The sequence below is a fragment of the Gopherus flavomarginatus genome, chromosome 1, assembly GCF_025201925.1.
Source record: "Gopherus flavomarginatus isolate rGopFla2 chromosome 1, rGopFla2.mat.asm, whole genome shotgun sequence".
NCBI classification, from domain to species: domain Eukaryota; kingdom Metazoa; phylum Chordata; order Testudines; family Testudinidae; genus Gopherus; species Gopherus flavomarginatus.
The window spans coordinates 16,149,240-16,167,926 of NC_066617.1; the positions used below are offsets into that span (position 1 = coordinate 16,149,240).

General features: G+C 42.1%; 1 protein-coding gene across 1 annotated transcript; it reads left to right on the top strand.

The window, feature by feature from the left end:
- Positions 1 to 1,542: 1,542 nt before the first annotated feature.
- On the top strand, positions 1,543 to 17,719 carry SEC61A2 (SEC61 translocon subunit alpha 2). The gene is made up of 8 exons (XM_050933867.1): positions 1,543 to 1,717; positions 3,556 to 3,623; positions 8,190 to 8,255; positions 12,545 to 12,623; positions 15,327 to 15,458; positions 15,594 to 15,703; positions 16,367 to 16,520; positions 17,529 to 17,719. The coding sequence occupies exons 1-8, from the start codon at positions 1,711 to 1,713 to the stop codon at positions 17,717 to 17,719; spliced, it is 807 nt and encodes a 268-aa protein (XP_050789824.1). The 5' UTR covers positions 1,543 to 1,710.
- The last annotated feature ends 968 nt before the right edge of the window (positions 17,720 to 18,687 follow it).

An 18,687-nucleotide genomic window follows, 5' to 3' on the forward strand; every position in this document is an offset into this window, starting at 1 on the left:
AGCTCAGACTCCCTCTCCATCCGAGCAGCAGTGGCTGCTCAACCGCTTAAAAAATTTGGGGGCACTGCTTTTTGGTACCCCCAAATCTTGGCGCCTTAGGCAACCGCGTAGTCTGCCTAAATGGTTGCAGCAGCCCTGCCCCTACCACCTACATTAAGTGTAGCTATGGCTGTTAGGAGCTGCTGTCAGAATGACACTGAATGCAATGAAGATTGGAGAAAGGAGTGTTATGTGGCCACAGCAAAACGAGTTTGTAGATCCTGCTATTGTCTAATGGCATGTAGGCTAGGTTTTTTTTTTAAAGAAGCCTAGGGTTAGGCTCCTGCATCCTGTTAAAATTCAGTGGAAGTTTGGCACTTTTGCTCTTTTATCCCTTAAAGTAGGAGGAGTAATAGCCAGGTTTGTGTGTCTCGAAAGAGGAAATGGGGGGTGGTGGTTTTGCATTATATTTCCTTAATTTTGTAGCAGGAATCTAAACAGCAGGAAGTTGCGGTAGGTCTAGAAAATCCACCAGCCACAGGCTAGTGCTAAAAAATTCTTGGTCCCTGTTGAAAGAAAGGTTTCACAGAACTCCTGTTCTTTGTGTTGAAAGAAAGCAAGTCTGGTGCTTCTTATGCCAGCCAGCTTTGAGGAAGAGAATCCACCCTTACCACCAGGTTTCATTATAGCACAGGAAAAACAATCGTCATCTGCACCTTAACTCGAGAACGGGGGCTGGCTCCAGCTAGAGCTATGACCCCCGGCTCGGGTATACCTACAGCTCCTGAGCTAATGCCAATATAAACAGCAGTTTAACTGTAGTGGAGGTGTGGCTGAGCCGGGCTGCGTAGGTAGCTCCCGCCCTTAGAAGTGTGCGGATGAGTGGGGTTTACATTTCTCCTACCTCAATAAGAGCCGGTGGGGGGATGGTCCCTGAGCAGGGGCATCACCCCCGCCGTAGTGCAGACAGAGCCAGCGGTCTCTACTGTATTTATTCTCACAGCCCCCCGGTGAGGTCCAGGCTCCTCGAGCCCGGCTCTCCGCTGCCCCAGCCTCGCACATCCACCCCAGGGCCAGCCTTCTGCAGGGGGGGCACGGGCCAGGAGGTCTCAGTCAAGACTAAATATCCACGTCTCCCCCGGCCCCCTGACATGGGGGGAGCCGGTCGGTGCCTCTCCAGCCTCCCCCGATCGGGCCCTAGGGGCGTGCACGGGGCGTGGGGGGGGGGAGCCCCGGCTGGAACCAGGACGGGGAGGGGGGGGGCTCGTTCTGGGGTCAAAGTTAAATGGGACCCTCCCGCCTGAAGGGGGCGCAGACCTTGACCTCTGACCCGCTGCGGCTCAGCCGCCGGGGATGACGCTTTGGGTCCTTGAACATGTTTAGGCGTCTTTCCCGCGCCTGAGCCATCTGCCCTGGTCCGCTTAACGGGTCACGGAATGGGGTGATTTTCGCGGGGTGAAGGGTCGCTCCCGGAAAGAGGAATGGTGCCTGTTGTGCCGGGTCCCGCACCTCCCCCAGATTCCCACACGTACACTGCTCAGCAAGTGGGTGGCCACGGCGCTGCCTGATCCGTTACCGGACCGGTAGTGGGAAGGGGTCCTGACTGTACGTGCGTCGCGGAATAGGGCTGGCAGTCACGTGACTGGCAGCGGCCGGCGCCTCGGAGCGAGGAGGAGGCTGCAGGGGGAGGGGAAGCCCGGACTCCCCTTGGCCAGGCCGGCCCCCGCCGCCATGGGCAGTGAGTATCGGGCGGAGAAGCGGGAGCCGAGAGGCGGTGACAGAGGAGGCTGGGGGCAGGGACTACGGGGGGCACGGGCACCGGGCTGGCTTCCGGGGGCGACGTGAGGCGGGGACAGAGGGACGGGACAGCTCCCCGGGCTGAGCATCTGGGGGCGACCTGTCGGTGGGACGGACCGACCGATAGCTCCCCGGGCTCGGCATCTGAGGCGACCTGAGCGAGGGACACCGGGCCGAGGGCATGGGATGACCGGAAGGGGACAGACAGACACTCGGACGATAGCGACGCTGGGATGAGGCGCTTTGGGCTGTCCAGGGGGAGGAACAAGCCTTGGCTGCAGGGAGGTGGCACAGAGGAGTTGTGACAGGAGAGGGTGATGAGACTGTGACTTACAAGGGAGGTATGGGAGGAATATGTTGGGAGAAGTTGTGGGTCACCATGCCCATGAGGGTGTGACTTTGCCTGGCTAACCCACTGGGGAATATGCCTATGGAACATTCCTGCCCCAGGCAAGGAGAAACAAACCATCAGGTCTGTGGATCTTTCTGTGGGTTTGTCCAACTTGCTTGTTCTCCGCAGATCAGGAGGCTTTGACCACACTAGCCTGAGTGAGGCTTTGCCCTTGCCTGCTGAAGTACCACCCATGGCCAGTGACGCCATGCCTGCCATAGTGACACCATACCTGTACAATAAGACTGGCTGAGGTCCGCTGTATGGGAGCTGTGGCCTCGCTCCATGTGTACTGTGTGTTTGTATGCACTGAACACGCTGAAGCAACAAATTGAGAGAAGAATATAGTTCGAAAATTTAAATCTCATTCTGTTTAATTTCCAAATTTCTGTTCGCTGTCAGGCCAAAATAATCCAGCTAATCTTTTGGCACATGTTGGATTTTTTAGGATTTTCTGACTTCAGTTTACCAACAATAGAATCATTTCAGCTTTATAAACAAAACATGTTTTTTAATTATCTGTCTTATTATTTCATGGTACCAAGTATTAAAGTGTAAAAGTATAGCCCAATAGATTAAAAAATAAGAAAAGGGATCATCTCAGTTCTGCCTGCATATTTATGGGTGGGTGGATTGGTGACTGGATCTTTGCTGATATTTATACCTAATGTGTCTTGTTATAATGCACATACTTTGGAGGCCAAAAAAAAAAATCATTCTTTGCTCTGGAATTTGTTCCAGTTAAAGGGATCATACTATCTAACTTGTTCACTCTTTCTCAGATAGAAATATTAGGCAGAACCACATCAAATATTAAAGGGACTAAAATCCCACACTGCTCTGATTACATCTAGTATTTTAGAGGGTTTAAAATCACAGGTGTTTTTTTTAAGTAACTACTTTGGGAAATTCTATTCTGTTATATGATTTTGGATGATTTTTTCCCTATGCATATTTTAGTGTTGTTATAAATCAACATCTTGTCTCTGTATTTACCTAACTTGGAAAGACAGCAGAGATTCATCTTCAGTTAATGTTTAAGTTCCAGCTCACTGTCATTATTATATATAATACTTCCTTTCATGAGTGTATAAAAATGACACTAAGCCTAATGTGAAGGAAAAGACCGACCTTCTTAGTAATAACCATTAAATTCCATCTCAAACTTTTGCCATGTTCTGTCTTCGGATCAATGCAAGTCATGAATTTGCAGAGAGTGGTCAGAGTATGAATTTATTCATGAAACTCATTTTTCTGAATGTCAGACAAATAGTTAATGTGCATATTTAAAGGGCTGAATCCTAGGTAAGAAAGTGTGTGCTGTGATAAGTAACTATTCACTATTATTCTGCTTGAAAAACTTATTTTATTTTATTTTTTTTAAACAGTTAAATTTTTAGAAGTTATTAAGCCTTTCTGTGCAGTTTTACCTGAAATCCAGAAGCCTGAAAGAAAGGTTAGTGCTGCATTTGATTTTTGCTTGTATTGGGTTAATTCATAGATTATTATAGGGATCATTGTGATCATCTGAGACTTCCCCAAATTAATTCCTGTCTGAACTATAGCATATCTTTTAGAAAAACATCTCGTTAATTTTAAAATTTCCAGTCATGGGGAATTCACACAACCCTTAGTAAATTGTTCCAGTGATTAATTACTATCCCTGTTAAAATTTTCCATCTTAGTTCTAGTCTGAATTTGTCTAGCTTCAACTTCCAGCCAATGGATCTTGTTATACCTGTATCTGTTAGGCTGAAGAGCCTTCTATCATATGTTCCCCCTCAGTCACTCAGTAGACTGTTGTGAGGGGACTCAACCACTGGGTCCCTGGGTATTTTAAGCCTTCAGAGCCTGAATAGAGCTGAGCCAATACCCCATCCTTGGGGTCCTTAAATATGCTCTTGGGGTGCAAACCTTCTGTCTAGCACCCCCTCCTGAGAGCTGGAATCAGTTGTTTAGCCCCTGGGCTCAGTGCCAATCATTCAGACTGCTCCATAGGTTAAGCATACCCACTTCCAGAACTCCACCCAAAGGTGTGAGCCTTCTGGGTTATTGTTTAACTGTGCAAGGAGGCCTGTGGCAAGTATAAAGCAGGTAACAGACACTTTGTACAGGATCTAATACCATTGCTCTTTTACTTAACAGATAAAGCATGTGAGTACAGATAATTTAGCAGTGTCCCTCTCTAGCTCACCTTTCCCTAGGGAGTCCTTGTGGTTCCTCAGTATTCAGGGAGGTAGTCAGGTTCCCTAGCTTCATCAGCCCCCTATATGTTGGATTGCTTCTCCCTCCTCTTGAGCTGGAGAAAATTGTCGCCAAAGATGCTCCTTTTTTTAATAATCTTCCAGTCTATTCTGTTGGGTGTGCCCCTCAACAGGTGACCAGAAACCCTTGCCAGGTTTGTGGCCAGGCTACCTCTGCCTTTGAGTTCAGACTTGAAAAAATGGTTTGCCCTTGGCAGCAGCCATCTCTTTGTCATGTAGATGGACAATCCTCGAAATTTAACAAGTCTGTTGATAGCTGCAGGCCAGCACATCTCAGGAATTATAGTTCAAGATGGAGGTTAAAAGACAATGGGAATGTAAAGATGGTAAAACCAGCCTTATAATCAAGTGGAGCGCGCAGTCTGATATAGGTGCTTGCAAAGACTTCATAATCTCACACAGAATACGTAAATTGTCAGTGTCTGTGTGTGTTGTACACTTACCACTTAGACCCTGGAATAGGTAAACCCGAAGTCTCTCACCTTTGGGTGTAATTCTAGGAGTGGGTGTATTTAAGCTATGAGGGAGTATAAATGATCTGTACTGAGCCCAAGGGTTGGACAGTGGGTTCCAGCTATTAGGATGGCACCCCTGGGGTGCAGTCTTGGGAGCTGGGGTATCACTGAGCCCCCTGACCCTGGGCTCCCTCTCACACTGTACTGCTGTGACAAGCTACAGAGCCCTCCAGCCTGCACTTGTACCAGCATACATACAGGTAGGGCCATACCCAGCTGCAGTTACACGAAAACTGACTGACTAGACCCTGCATAGGAAAGCTACAGTTAAGGCAACTCCCAGCTCCCCAGGTGTGCACCCCTTCTGGAGCATAAATCCAGAATTATACTGTCTTGCGCTGCACAGGGAACCGTAAGCATAAGATCATAAAATTTGCCCCCTCTCTCAATGTGGAGAGGAATATGCAACAGCCTTTGCCCTTGAGTTATGATTCCCACACATTTCACTCCAACTCACTGGTTTAGATAAAGCAAAAACAAGTTTATGAACTACAAAAGATAGATTTTAAGTGATATCAAACAGATCAAAGCAGCTTACCTAGCAAATAAACAAAAAATGCAAACTAAGCGTAATATACGAAATAGATTGGATGTGAATAGCAGATTCTCACCCTGAGACATGATACAAGCAGGCTGCAGATTCTTAAGGGGCAAGCTGCACTTGTTTTATAGCTTGGAATCCCCATGTATTTCATTCACAGGCTAGAAATCATTTTAGTTTGGGTCCAACACTTCCCCCAGTTCATCTTTGTCCCTCAGGTGTTTCCAGGAGTCTTCTTGAGTGGGGAGTGAAGAACACCAAATTACGTCACTCCCTGTCTTATATAGGTTTTACATATGGCGGGAACTCTTTGTTTCAAAGCTTGGTTCCCAGACCAGTCCGTGGAAAAATACTGACATCCCAAGATGAAGTCTAGAGACGTGTCTCATCACATATCCTGTAGGGTCATAGCAGCCATTACTTGGAGGCTAGCTGTAGTGTTTTCAGGAAGGCTCCCCAGATGGGAGATAAGGCCTATTGTTTTTTTCCTAATGGCCCATTGCCCTGAATAGGCCCTTCCCCACCCACTGTCTAGACTGAAAGCATCTTGTATAGTGGGCGTTACCCCAGTGTAACTACATTTGAAATACATAGTCAACATTCATAACTTCAAAAACAAAAATGATATATGCATACAAATAGGATAATCATATTCAGCAAATTATAACTTGCCCAATGATACCTCACATGACTTATCTTGCATAAAATACATAAGAATTATGCTATAATTGTATCATGATAACATCACTATGAATAATTTGGCGTGCAGTGTCACAGAGGGTCTGTGTCCCAAGAGTGTTCCTAAGGACTCAAAGACTGTAGCAATGGCTGGGCACTGGAGGCTTAAAATGTCCAGGAACTCAGCGGCTGGGTTCCCTCTCAGCAGTTTAATGCATGTCAGAGAGGGGGCACTCGACTGAATCTGACACCTTCTATTATCAAGTTGATCAAATCAACCCTTAAATTCAGTTTTTTAAGCAAAGCAGATCAAACTCCTTGAGGCATGTTTTCCTTTAATAATTCTCATGACTCTTTTCTCTGAACCCTCTCGAATTTATCAACATCCTTCTTGCATTGTGGACACCTGAACAGGATGCAGTATTCCAGTAGGGGTCACACCAGTGTCAAATAAGAGGTAATATAACCTCCCTACCCGTACTCAATATTCCCCTGTTTATATAACCAATGGTTGTATTTACCCTTTTGGCCACAACATTAGCCCTATGACCCCCAAGTCTTGGTTCCCAGAATAGTCTCCCATCTGGTAAATATGGCCTACGTTTCTTTGCTCCTAGATGTAGAACTTTACATTTGACCGCATTAAAATACATATTGTTTACCCTCATCCAGTTTGCCAAGTATCATAGAATCATACAAGATTAGGGTTGGAAGATACCTCAGGAGGTCATCTAGTCCCACCCCCTCCTCAAAGCAGGACTAACCCCAACTAAATCATCCCATCCAGGGCTTTGTCAAGCTGAGCCAGTGATCCAGATTGTTCTGTATCAGTGCCTCTTCATTATTTACTTCCCCCGATCTTTGTGTCATCTGCAAACTTTATCAGTAAGGATTTTGTTTTCTTCCAGGTCATTGATCAGTTTCTAATATGTGTGAAAGTTGCATCCAATTCTCCTGCTATTTATATCAGTTTTCCCATTGTATTCCGTGAGAGCAAGAAATGTGCTTTTCTCTCTTATGAAAAAGCATCATCTGTGAGTCTTGGCTGGATATGTTAATATTGGAAGTAATTACTTACTAGTTGTAAACAGATAGCTGTGGCTCATATTCCCCTGGTATACATAGTTAAAATCTGTTTGAACAGGATGTTTTCTAAACTGAGAACTTGATCAGACTGAAAACACTGTGCGGAGGACACTTAAGTCACTCATTTTGCACCAACTGTAGGTGAGATAATGTCAAAGGAATGAAGTGTCCAGGCATATCTGATCAGATAACTGCATGTTATTTAAATACTGGTGGTTGTTTCAGGCGATAGTACCTGGATGACCTTTTTCTGTGTCTGGCCTATGGCCTCAGAAAGCTCATTTCCTTTTTCCTTCAGTGTCAGACCACAGCTAAAGAAACTTTTCTTTCTTTTGTGACTTAAGGGTGTACTGGATGATGCAAAGCTGTGTTTTCTTTGATACTGAAGTGTCACCATAGTCTTGTAGAGCCAGAGGGAAAATGGATTTTTAGTTATCACAGGAGGTGCCTTAAAATGAGTGCAAAAAAGATGGAGGACTACCCTAAACTATTGGAAAAGGGGGTAGGATCCTTGAAGCTAATAATTCTCCCCATTGTTTTTCAGGTATGTTCTGGGAGGTGTGTCCTAGGATGTTCTTTTTTGAGGCCATTGTGTTGCTTTTCTGTCCCAGTCCCTCTTGAATTGATGTATTATAGATGTATAATAAACATTTCACTAATGCCAGTGTAGGATAGATTGTGTAACTCAACAGCTAGTTTACATATCAGTAGTCTTCAGTTATTACATAGGAACTTCACTACTGTCACATTAGATATATCAGATAACCAGTGTTAATCAGTCAGTGTTAGAAATCTACTGTTATGGTTGAATACTCTGGCTCTGAACTCTACATGATATAGCATTCTATGTCATAGAATATTATAATATTATGATCTCTAATATGTAGTGTTAACACAAGTTTGTGATTAATCCACTTCTTCTAAATTCTATTTTATAGATCCAGTTCAGAGAGAAAGTACTATGGACAGCTATCACGTTATTCATTTTCTTAGTGTGCTGTCAGGTATGTACCTCTTTACATGCGCACACATGCACACCCCTTTCTCTAAGACATGCAAGAGGATATAATGTTTGTTTTTAACGTTGGAGCAGTGAGGATTCCTTGTATATCTGTACCAGTTCAGTTATTTTATACTTTTACATTAAACATTTAAGTAGTTCTGTCAATGAAACTTGCTCTTGTGAAGTGTCCTTTGTTAAAATTCATACTGTTTTTCCCCCCCTCCCGAAAATTAACAACTTGTTACACCCCCTAATTTTCAGATCTTAGAAGGGAGTTGTCAACATGAAATCTAGTCTCATTTGAAAAAGAAGTTAAAAGTAGTTTCAGGTTTCACACCTACCCCTGATTTCCTCTAAAAATTGCACAAAGTTAATATAAATGGCCATTAAAACCCTTTAATGGTTTTGCAGAGCTTTTAAATTGCACTTTAAAACACTGATTCTGAAATTGTAGTGTATAAAATAACCATTCTAGATTCACTGAGTAATGTGTATATTCAAGTGATCCACAAAATACAATCTGTAAGTTTTCGAACAGTGAAAGGCTATTTAGAGGCCGAAGGAAGTCTTTTAAAATTGACTTGTTTTCTTTTGGGGAGCGATTAAAATGTTTACCTGAGAGGGAAGAACATGCTATTTCAGAACTATGTAGCTGTTAAATGTGTATTGAATAGTGGAAGCTTTACAGTAGTAAAATAGGGAAGAAACAAGTATAGACTGAATTTTCAGTAAGTAGTTTAGTTCAGAAGAATGTAGATTTCAGCCTGACAAGATTCCTGGGACACACATTTTCCATAATTGAGGTAGGTTTCAAAATTGCTAATACCTCGTCAATAGTGCCCTACTAAATTCATGGTCCATTTTGGTCAATTTCACAGTCATAGGATTTTAAAAATCATAAATGTCATGATTTCAGATATTTAAATCTGATATTTCATGGTGTTGTAACTGTAGGATTCCTGACCCAAAAAGGGACTATGAGGGATGGGAGTTTCAAGGCTATTACAAGCGGGTTGTGGTATTGCCACCCTTCTGCATCGCTTCTGGTAGCAGTGCTGCCTTTAGAGCTGGGTAGCTGGAGAGTGGCAGCTGTTGACCAGGAGCCCCGCTCTGAAGGCAGCCCTGCTGCCGCCACCAGCAGCAGCGCAAAAATAAGGGCGGCATGGTATGGTATTGCCACCCTTCCTTCTGCGCTGCTCCTCACGAGGCGCAGTCTTCAGAGCTGGGTGCCTGGCCAGCAGCCATTGCTGTCTGGCCATCCAGCTCTGAAGGCAGCACAGAAGTGAGGATGGCAATACTGCGACCCCCGTACCATTACCTTGCAATCCCCCACCACAATCCCCTTTTGGGTTGGGACCCCCAGTTTGAGAAACACTAGTCTTCCCCATGAAATCTGTATAGTATAGGGTAAAAGTACACGAAAAATCAGATTTCGCGGTGAAGACCAGATTTCACAGTCTGTGATGCATTTTTCACGGCCATGAATTTGGTAGGGCCCTAATCATCAAGGGTTAAAGAACTGCTTCCAAAGAGTAGCTTAAGAGAAAAAGCGTGACTTCTGAACCAACAAACCAATCAGTAACAGATGATTTTTATCTGTTAAGCTTTAGAAGATGTGATGACGCGTGCAGTTCTCCATCATAGAGATTTACACAAAACTTGTATGTACAGTGGAACCTCAAAGATAATGAACACCAGAGTTATGGACTTACTGGTCTACCAGACGCCCTGTGAAACCGGAAGTCCTCAATCAGGCAGCAGCACAGACCCCAAAAAAGAGCAAATATTGTATGGCCTTCAGCCACTGAGGGGTTGGGCTGCAGCCCAGAGGGGGGAGGTGTCAGGGCTCCAGCAGGGGTGGTGCTTGGGGCTTCTGACCCATGGGGGAGGTGTCGGGGCTCCAGTGGGGGTGCTCTTTGGATTTCTGACCCTCTGGAGCACCTGTGCTCAGGGCTTTAGACTGGGGGGGAACGCTGGAGCTCGGGGCTTCAGCCCTGTGGCTCTGTTTCTGTCTTCAGCCCTGTGGGGGCTGCTGGGACTCAGGGATTTAGTTATGAGGGGAACGCCGGTTTCAGCCCCAGCGCTCTCCCTGTAGCTAAAGCCCTGAGTCCCCCTCCGCCCCACTCAGCTGAAACCAGGAGCGGAGCCACGGGGATGAAGCCCAGATCCCAACATCTCCTGTGGGGTTGAAGTCAGAAAAGAGACGTGGGGCTGAAACCCTGAGCCTCCCGCCAGGAGCCCTGGTGGCCCCTAGGATCAGACGCCTTCAACCCCCGTCCCTCTCTCACTGAATCCTGCCCCCCACATTCCCCAGCCCTGCGGCTCCAGTCCCAACTGCCCCACTGAAGTCCATAACGTCTTGTTGAGAGTAATGGACCATTTCAGAGTTATGGATAACCTCCATTCCTGAGGTATCCATAGCTCTGAGGTTCTACTGTAGTCAAAACTTAAAACTCTTTCCTAGTATCTGTAGGGACCAAATTATATATGCAGAAATACTGCATTCACATGGTATCAAGACTGAGAGAACAAGTAACAGTACATGGTGAAGGTGTATAAACCAACGGAGCTCCCCATACAGTCTCGAAAGTAAGCAGAGTTAAAACGCAGTAATCATTGTTCATGATGCTTTTAGAATAAGATAATCTGAACCAATAAAAAACAGTTCCAGGTAAAGTAGAACAAAATTCTAACCTACATCAAGAGTTCCTGGTCTGCACTGTTAAAACAGCAGCAAGAGAGAGTATGCCTTCTCTCAAAACAGGTTGACTGGGCAACAAAATGGCAGATGAAATTCACATTGGAAAACATCATCCCAGTTATACATATAAAATGATGGGGTCTAAATTAGCTTTTATCTGTCAAGAAAGAGATCTTGGAGACATTGTGGATAGTTCTCTGAAAACATCCACTCAATATGCAGCAGCAGTCAAAAAAGCGAACAGAATGTTGGGAATCATTAGAAAAGGATAGATAATAAGACAGAAAATATCATATTGCCTCTATATAATTGCATGGTAGGCCCACATCTTGAATACTCTTGCAGATGTGGTCGCCTCATCTCAAAAAAGATATATTGGAATTGGAAAAGGTTCAGAAAAGGGCAACAAAAATGATTAGGGGTATGGAATGGCTGCCATATGAGGAGAGATTTATAAGACTAGGACTCTTCAGCTTGGAAAAGAGACGACTAAGGGGATATATGATTGAGATCTATAAAATCATGACTGATGTGGAGAAAGTAAATACGTGTTATTTACTCATAACACAAGAACTAGGGGTCACTAAATGAAATTAATAGGCAGTGGGTTTAAAACAAACAAAATGAAATTTTTTTTGCACAATGCACAGTCAGCCTGTGGATCTCCTTGCTAGAGGATGTTGTGAAGGCCAAGTCTATAACAGGATTCAAAAGAGAACTAGGTAAATTCGTGGAGGATAGGTCCATCAGTGGCTATTACCCAGGATGGGCAGGGATGGTGTCCCTAGCCTCTGTTTGCCAGCAGCTGGGAATGGGCGACAAGGAATGGATCACTTGATGATTACCTGTTCTGTTCATTCCCTTTGGGTACCTGGCATTGGCCACTGTTGGAAGACAGGATACTGGGGTAGATGGATCTTTGGTCTGACCCTGTATGGCCGTTCTTCTGCCTGTTTGATATATGGTATCAAAACCTGAAAGATGAAGTTAATTTTCATGCTGGCTTTTATTGACTTAAATTCATGATTGTTTCCGTTCATGGTAATTTTCATAGTTAAAAGATTTTAAGTATTTAATTTCTGTGATTGGGGAATTAATCATTGGCAAAAATATTTGTGTTAGTTTTGTGCTATATCCCTTAATTGCAAGGAAATGCAATATTAGGACCCAAAGGTAAAGTTAAGTTAGCAACTGAATGCTTTCTGTTTTCATTTTCAAATCTGAAAACTTTTTTATATATATTCATCCAAAGCTCAAAAACACTGATGCAAAAATGTCAGTGAAATACAAAACCAATAGAATTTACTATTTTATTGTCTTCACAACACGTGAAGACCAGCATATTTAATTTGTATAGGTTATTAAGTATGTCTCTCTCATATTGTGTTTTGGGTTTTCTTCAGAGGATTGTATTGCTCTGGTTTTAATGTCCGAAACATGAAGAATGTTGGAATAAATTATTCTAAGCAACGTATCTATAACCTGAAAGCAGTTCACAATTACTCTTTATAGTATGTATTTGTTTGTACTTTGTGCAGTCTAGCTTTACAGAGAAGTCTAGATATTTAATATTATCCATATCTTCACAGATACCTTTGTTCGGAATCATGTCATCAGACTCTGCAGATCCTTTCTATTGGATGAGAGTCATTCTTGCATCAAACAGAGGTTAGTAGATTAGTCATCTCTCTTCACTCTTTTTCTCTCTGGTATTGTATTAATTTAAACAGGTATGATTGACAATTGATAGACATTAGATTGTTTTTAAAATATTTGATTTCATGGAGTCTAAGAGTCAGAGTTAAGTACTTTGTGAGTGTTTAGGACAGATGTAATCCTCTAAATTCATAACGTTTTTCAAAAGCCAATACAAGTATCTTCTATTTTGAAACTAGCATGGGAGTTTGGCATCATCTGAGGAGCAAATGAAATTCAGCTTAATGCTCTACTTTTGGAAAGGGTATCTCAAATATGTATGACAGGGTAACCTGCCATATGAATACATGGGGCCCATTAATGATTCCCACTTATTGATAATACTAGTTTACACTTTGAGATGCTCGGAGTAGAAGATGATTTATAAATCCTAGTGAATTAAGCCACACACTACAACTACAGAGTAGATGAGCAAATAATTTCACAGGTCTGGAAACTGAAGATAGAGAAGTTAAGAGCCTTGCTCAGGATCACAGTGCACTGTGACTGAGCTGGGATTAGAACTCGTAGCTCTTAGTTCTTCTCTCAGTCTATCAGATCATGCTGCCTCTGTTGCTAATTCTTGTTATGTTTTAGTTGGTCGGTATGTGTTCTCAGTCTGCAGCAGTTTAGGTCCCTTATTTTTAAATTAACTTTGCTGATAGTTTTATGTAACAGTATATTAATTCATTGCAAGTGAAAGAAGGGTAATCAAACTTGTTGGGGCTGTCTTTGTTTCTCATTTGCACAGTGCCTGAAGTAATGCTGTTCTGAGCCCCAAGTGATGCCTCTAAATGATACTGCAATGTAAATGTTTGGCTTGCATATATATTTTTTTCAGAATATTATCTCATTTTAATCACTTTATACACACACACGGTGACTTGATATGGCCTATTTGAATCAAAATTGTAAGTTTTTTTTCTTCTTAACTATGAGGAAGATTCTTACTATGAGAATAATATAAAATGTTGAACTGACCACATACTAATTTTAGTTCTTTGGAACATTGAGCATTTGGACCAAACAGTTAAACTTGCATCATGCTCGGAAAGGAGAGACTTTCCTATGATTTGCTGAAGGATGGATAAACCTTCAAAAAGTCACAATTTATAATGCTGGCTTAGGACCAAATGTACAATATCTTTGGGAGACCTTATTGAATTATGTTTTAATAGCTTTGGAATCCACTGTATTATAAAAGCAGTAAACCTTGGGAAGTGTTATGAGCTTCAAAGGATCATTTTACACAATGTGCCAGAGAAGAATGAATTTTTGGGACAACAAAGTTAAAAGGTGTTTCCCAGGAAATCTCTGGGGGGAGATGTATATCCCCTGCTGGTTATGTAATAACTCATCCTTTTGAAGCATCACCCTGAGGAGAGGACCTTTGTAACAGGTGATCGGCAGACATGAGGATGATATCAAAGGCCCAAACTGTATAAAGGAAAGGATGAATGAGCTAACAGCTGTTATGAACTTGTAACCCCAGAAAACCCTGTGGTGGGATTTGAAGGACTGATCACCTGCCAGACCCCTTGTTGGAGTTGGGGTGATCTCTAGTAAGCTTATTAGCATGTTTTAGGTCCTTTTATTGTTTTTAATGTTTTCTCTGTAATACTTTCACCTTAAGTATAAATGTGCTCACTTAGAAAGGGCTGTGTGGTAACTTCTAACTGTGTGCAATTGTGCTGTGTGTAGCCTCGGAGGAGAAAGCAGTGCAGGCCAGCGCATGCAGTCTGATTTGCTGGGTAACTCACACTGTAAGCAGGGAACTGTGCAGTCTGGAAAAACCCTGGTCAGGATGAGGAGAGACGTGGTTCTCTACCCAGGAGAGCTGACAGCTGGAGAGCCGGAAGGCTAAAAGTAGTTTCAGGAGCAGTTGCCCTGAACTGTTACAAGCTACACTGCAGATATCTATATCTCAGGAGGTATTGTTTCAATAGGTAGCATCTTACCTTCAGAGCTGATACTAAATCAATATCTTAGCAGAGAGATAGGAGTATGGTGGTAGTAGATGATACAAAAATCAGAACATTTTAATAGCCACATGACTTGTTTCTTAAAAGTGTCAATTTAATCCTGGTGTCCTCATCAAATTTTAATGTGGGTAATTACATTCTGCCTTCCTGAATGCCTCCTGCACCTTCAGCTAGAAATTCAGTGATTCTCTGATTGGTGAGTGATAAATCACAGTGGGCTTCTGAGACCTTTCTGATGGTCCACAAAATGGACCAAGCAGTTGAGTGATAGGGCTGACATGAGAGGAGAATCCAGGGGAAGACTTTCCCCAGTGAAGAGTTCAGCACTGTGAAATACTGGAGAACTAACTACATATCCTGTTCAGCCTCTGTACACACCAGGTTTAGATCGTAGTGTTGTTTCACAAAAATGTTTGAAGTGAAAGGCTACACATATTTCTTCCACATTGCCTTCAAAACTTCAGATTGTGACACAGCAGTCTTCGTTTTGGAGGAGATAGTGATCTTTTTCTTTGACAGCAGTTTGAAACATCACTAGACTGGAAAGTGTTTGACTGAAAGGATATGAAGAATAGGGGGTTATTTATTTATTTATTTATGTATTAATTATTGCAGGTCAGAACCTTTCTAAAGGCCTGATCCTTAGAGGTGCAGGGGTTTGGGATGTGGTTTAATAATTTTTCTTCCTCTTCAGGGACTTTGATGGAGTTGGGTATCTCGCCCATTGTGACATCTGGTTTGATCATGCAGCTGTTAGCTGGTGCCAAGATCATTGAAGTTGGTGATACACCGAAAGACAGAGCTCTTTTCAATGGAGCCCAGAAATGTGAGCATTATTCTGGTTAAAATTACTAAACGTTTCTATTCTTGGCAAACCAGTGTGTATAACTAAAATGCTAGATACGAGGCATCCTTACTCAGCCACTGTCTATAAACGAGCGTTGCTTTCTTTTTGTTTCAGTGTTTGGGATGATTATAACCATTGGGCAGGCCATTGTGTACGTCATGACTGGGATGTATGGAGATCCTGCTGAAATGGGTGCTGGAATTTGTCTGCTTATCATAATTCAGGTACATAATTAATTCTTCTGTGACATTCAGATATAGTATAGATGGATTGAAAATCCTGACCCTTCTCCTACTTCCCCTAACAAACCATTGGCTTTCTTCTCTTTTCCTAAGTGTTCTTAACATTTTAAACAGCGCATCCTAAAAGTATGTAATGCATATATGTGAAAGGCATAAAATCTCCCAGAAGGACAAAGATACAAGCAGCGGTTAAATATGCTCAAGATGTTCCAAATAAATGGGTCATGTTTGATCCCACTTGTCAAAGCTGTTAAATATTAAAACAGGAGTAGGCGGCTTTGAAGGCAGTGGACACCGTATTTAGGACATTTCTGATTAAAGGGTGCAAATCTTATCAAAGCAGTCCATGCACAATGGAAGAAACCAACACATCACTTCTGTGTAGAAAACATTATTTATTTAACAATGTGACTATTATTGTCAGTACTGAAAAGTTACGTAAATATAGCAAGAAGACTCTTGCTCTTAAATTCCTGACCTGCTGACTTTAAATCAGTGTTGGGGGGTTACAAGGGAATAGGACATCTACATTTAATGTTGAATACTCCCACATTATAATGAAAATATAATCAGTAATATTTTTAATACTTAAATTCTTGACTGATTTATTCTTGTTTCTGCTTACTTGCATTTCTTTCCCCACAGTTGTTTGTTGCTGGTTTGATTGTGCTGCTGTTAGATGAGCTGCTGCAGAAGGGTTACGGCTTGGGGTCTGGTATTTCCCTCTTTATTGCTACCAACATCTGTGAAACCATTGTCTGGAAGGCCTTTAGTCCCACTACCATTAATACCGGCAGAGGTACATTGCACAGATAACTGTAACAGCACAAGCTTCACTTCATGCGTGCTAGAAATTAATTTTCTTGTACTACGGAGTAGCAGTTAACTATAGAACTGTTGGTTTAGCAAGGTGCTGATTAGCTTTTAACAGTCGTTGTCCAAAAATGGAGACTAAACACTGACATCCATAAGAGTAACTTTTTCAAGAACAACAATCCAAAAGTTTGCCTCTGCCACTTTAAATTCTAGTGGTTGCAGTGGAGACATTTTTTTTTTCTCATAACCCCAATCCTTCCTTGATCTCAGGAATCTGGATTTCCTAGTCTGAATCCTGCTTCTTATTTCTCGCACATCGTGGTGTACAGACAGAAAAGGTAGTGGATTTAGTATTTTCAAAGGAGATGTTTGTGGTACAATTACAGTGTGTGAATAAGACAATCCTGTATTTAGTGTCTCCTCATTACACTCTGAAGTATGTTTGACATTTTGGAGAATGGGAATCCCACCTTCAGTTCTCTATCATGCCCTCAGTGTCCATGGCTGCACTGTGAGACCAGCCTTGGCCAAAGAGAAATGCTGCTTCTGTGTATTCTGAAAGGTTATCAGATAGTTTGTGTAAACTCCAAATCCTAAGCCAAATTTTACCTTAATTGATTGCATCTCCAGTTTCTGGCATTTTTATTTACTGTGCTTGCTTGCTGCTCCTTTCTACCACTCCTTTCCTCTTCTTCCCCCACTTTTCCCCCCTCCATTAAAAGGAGGGGGGGAATTGTTTTTGTTACATGGTTGAGAACAATAGATTTTATCACAAAGGCAGTGTCCTGAATGTCCTGGTATTCTGCAGGTTGGAAAGGGAATTTTACATTATGACATATGTTCTAATAGGACTACAATACAACATATCTCATAACACGTGTACAGCACTTTTTCAAATATAAATTCATACCAGACCTTGTTAATTAGAAATTTTTTACTTTAAAATTCAAAAAGAAAGATGGAGTGGTTTACTCTGGTTTGCTTTATATAGGAACGGAGTTTGAGGGTGCCGTGATTGCATTATTCCATCTTCTGGCTACACGAACTGACAAAGTCCGTGCTTTGCGGGAGGCTTTCTACCGACAGAACTTGCCCAATCTCATGAATCTTATTGCTACAGTATTTGTGTTTGCTGTGGTCATATATTTTCAGGTAAATGAAAAGTGCAATCTACAGCTATAGGGCAATTAATTACAAAAGGAAGAAGGATCCAGACTCTTAATTTATTAGTCTTGTGTTGAAAGAACTAATTACAAAAGTTAAAATGGAACAAGTATTTGTCTTATAATTTCAGGGAGTAACAAAGTAAGAATTTTTTTTTCTAATATTGTCATTTCACTAACAGACATTTGACATTACAGCTATTTAATTTTATACCCAAAATGACCTGTGGCTGATATTCAGATACATTTTGTTTCTGTTTGTACAGTGCCCAGCGCAGTGGGGTCCTGGTCTATAATTGGGGTTCCTAGGCACTATGACAGTAACAGTGATAAATGCTACTACTAATTACATTAGTTACTTGTGAGATCTTTAGCATTGCCATTAAATGCCCCCCACACTAATGTTTTCAGTTGAAGTATTTTCATGTGCTGGAAACGAAAAATAATTTTGCTGCATATCTTAGTGGTTCTGCAGTGTACAGAATACACTTAATACAGCACAGTTTGTTTTCATGGTTAGCTCTTGAAAAAATATGTTCAGTCTCAGCCAGAGAGCCATACTTCTCTGTAACATAACTGGTGCAGATTGTTCCAGAATCTTGGAACTGATGCATAGCTTTTGTCCTGTAAGTTTTCTCTAAATATCCAGCTATGCAATATGCCTTTTTATGTAAATGTTAGATCATATTTAAAAATTGGACACTTATGATTGGGTTTCTGTGAGAGATCAGTTTCAAGAGAATGCCCCCATGTGGAATAGGTGTGATCCAAGCTGTAAGAACTGAAATCTCTGGCTTCTAAACCATAGCGTGCCTGTTCAGTCTAGATTAGCTATAGCCGGAAAACAGCAGAATGCTCTGCTTGCAACTATCTTCGGAGGTTGGTTAGGCTTTGTATTAAAAGCTGGTAAGTTTTTTTTGTTTTGTTTTGTTTTCCCAAATCCAAGTTACAAAATGAGTGCAGTTTAAAAGGGTACTGTTGGGTTTA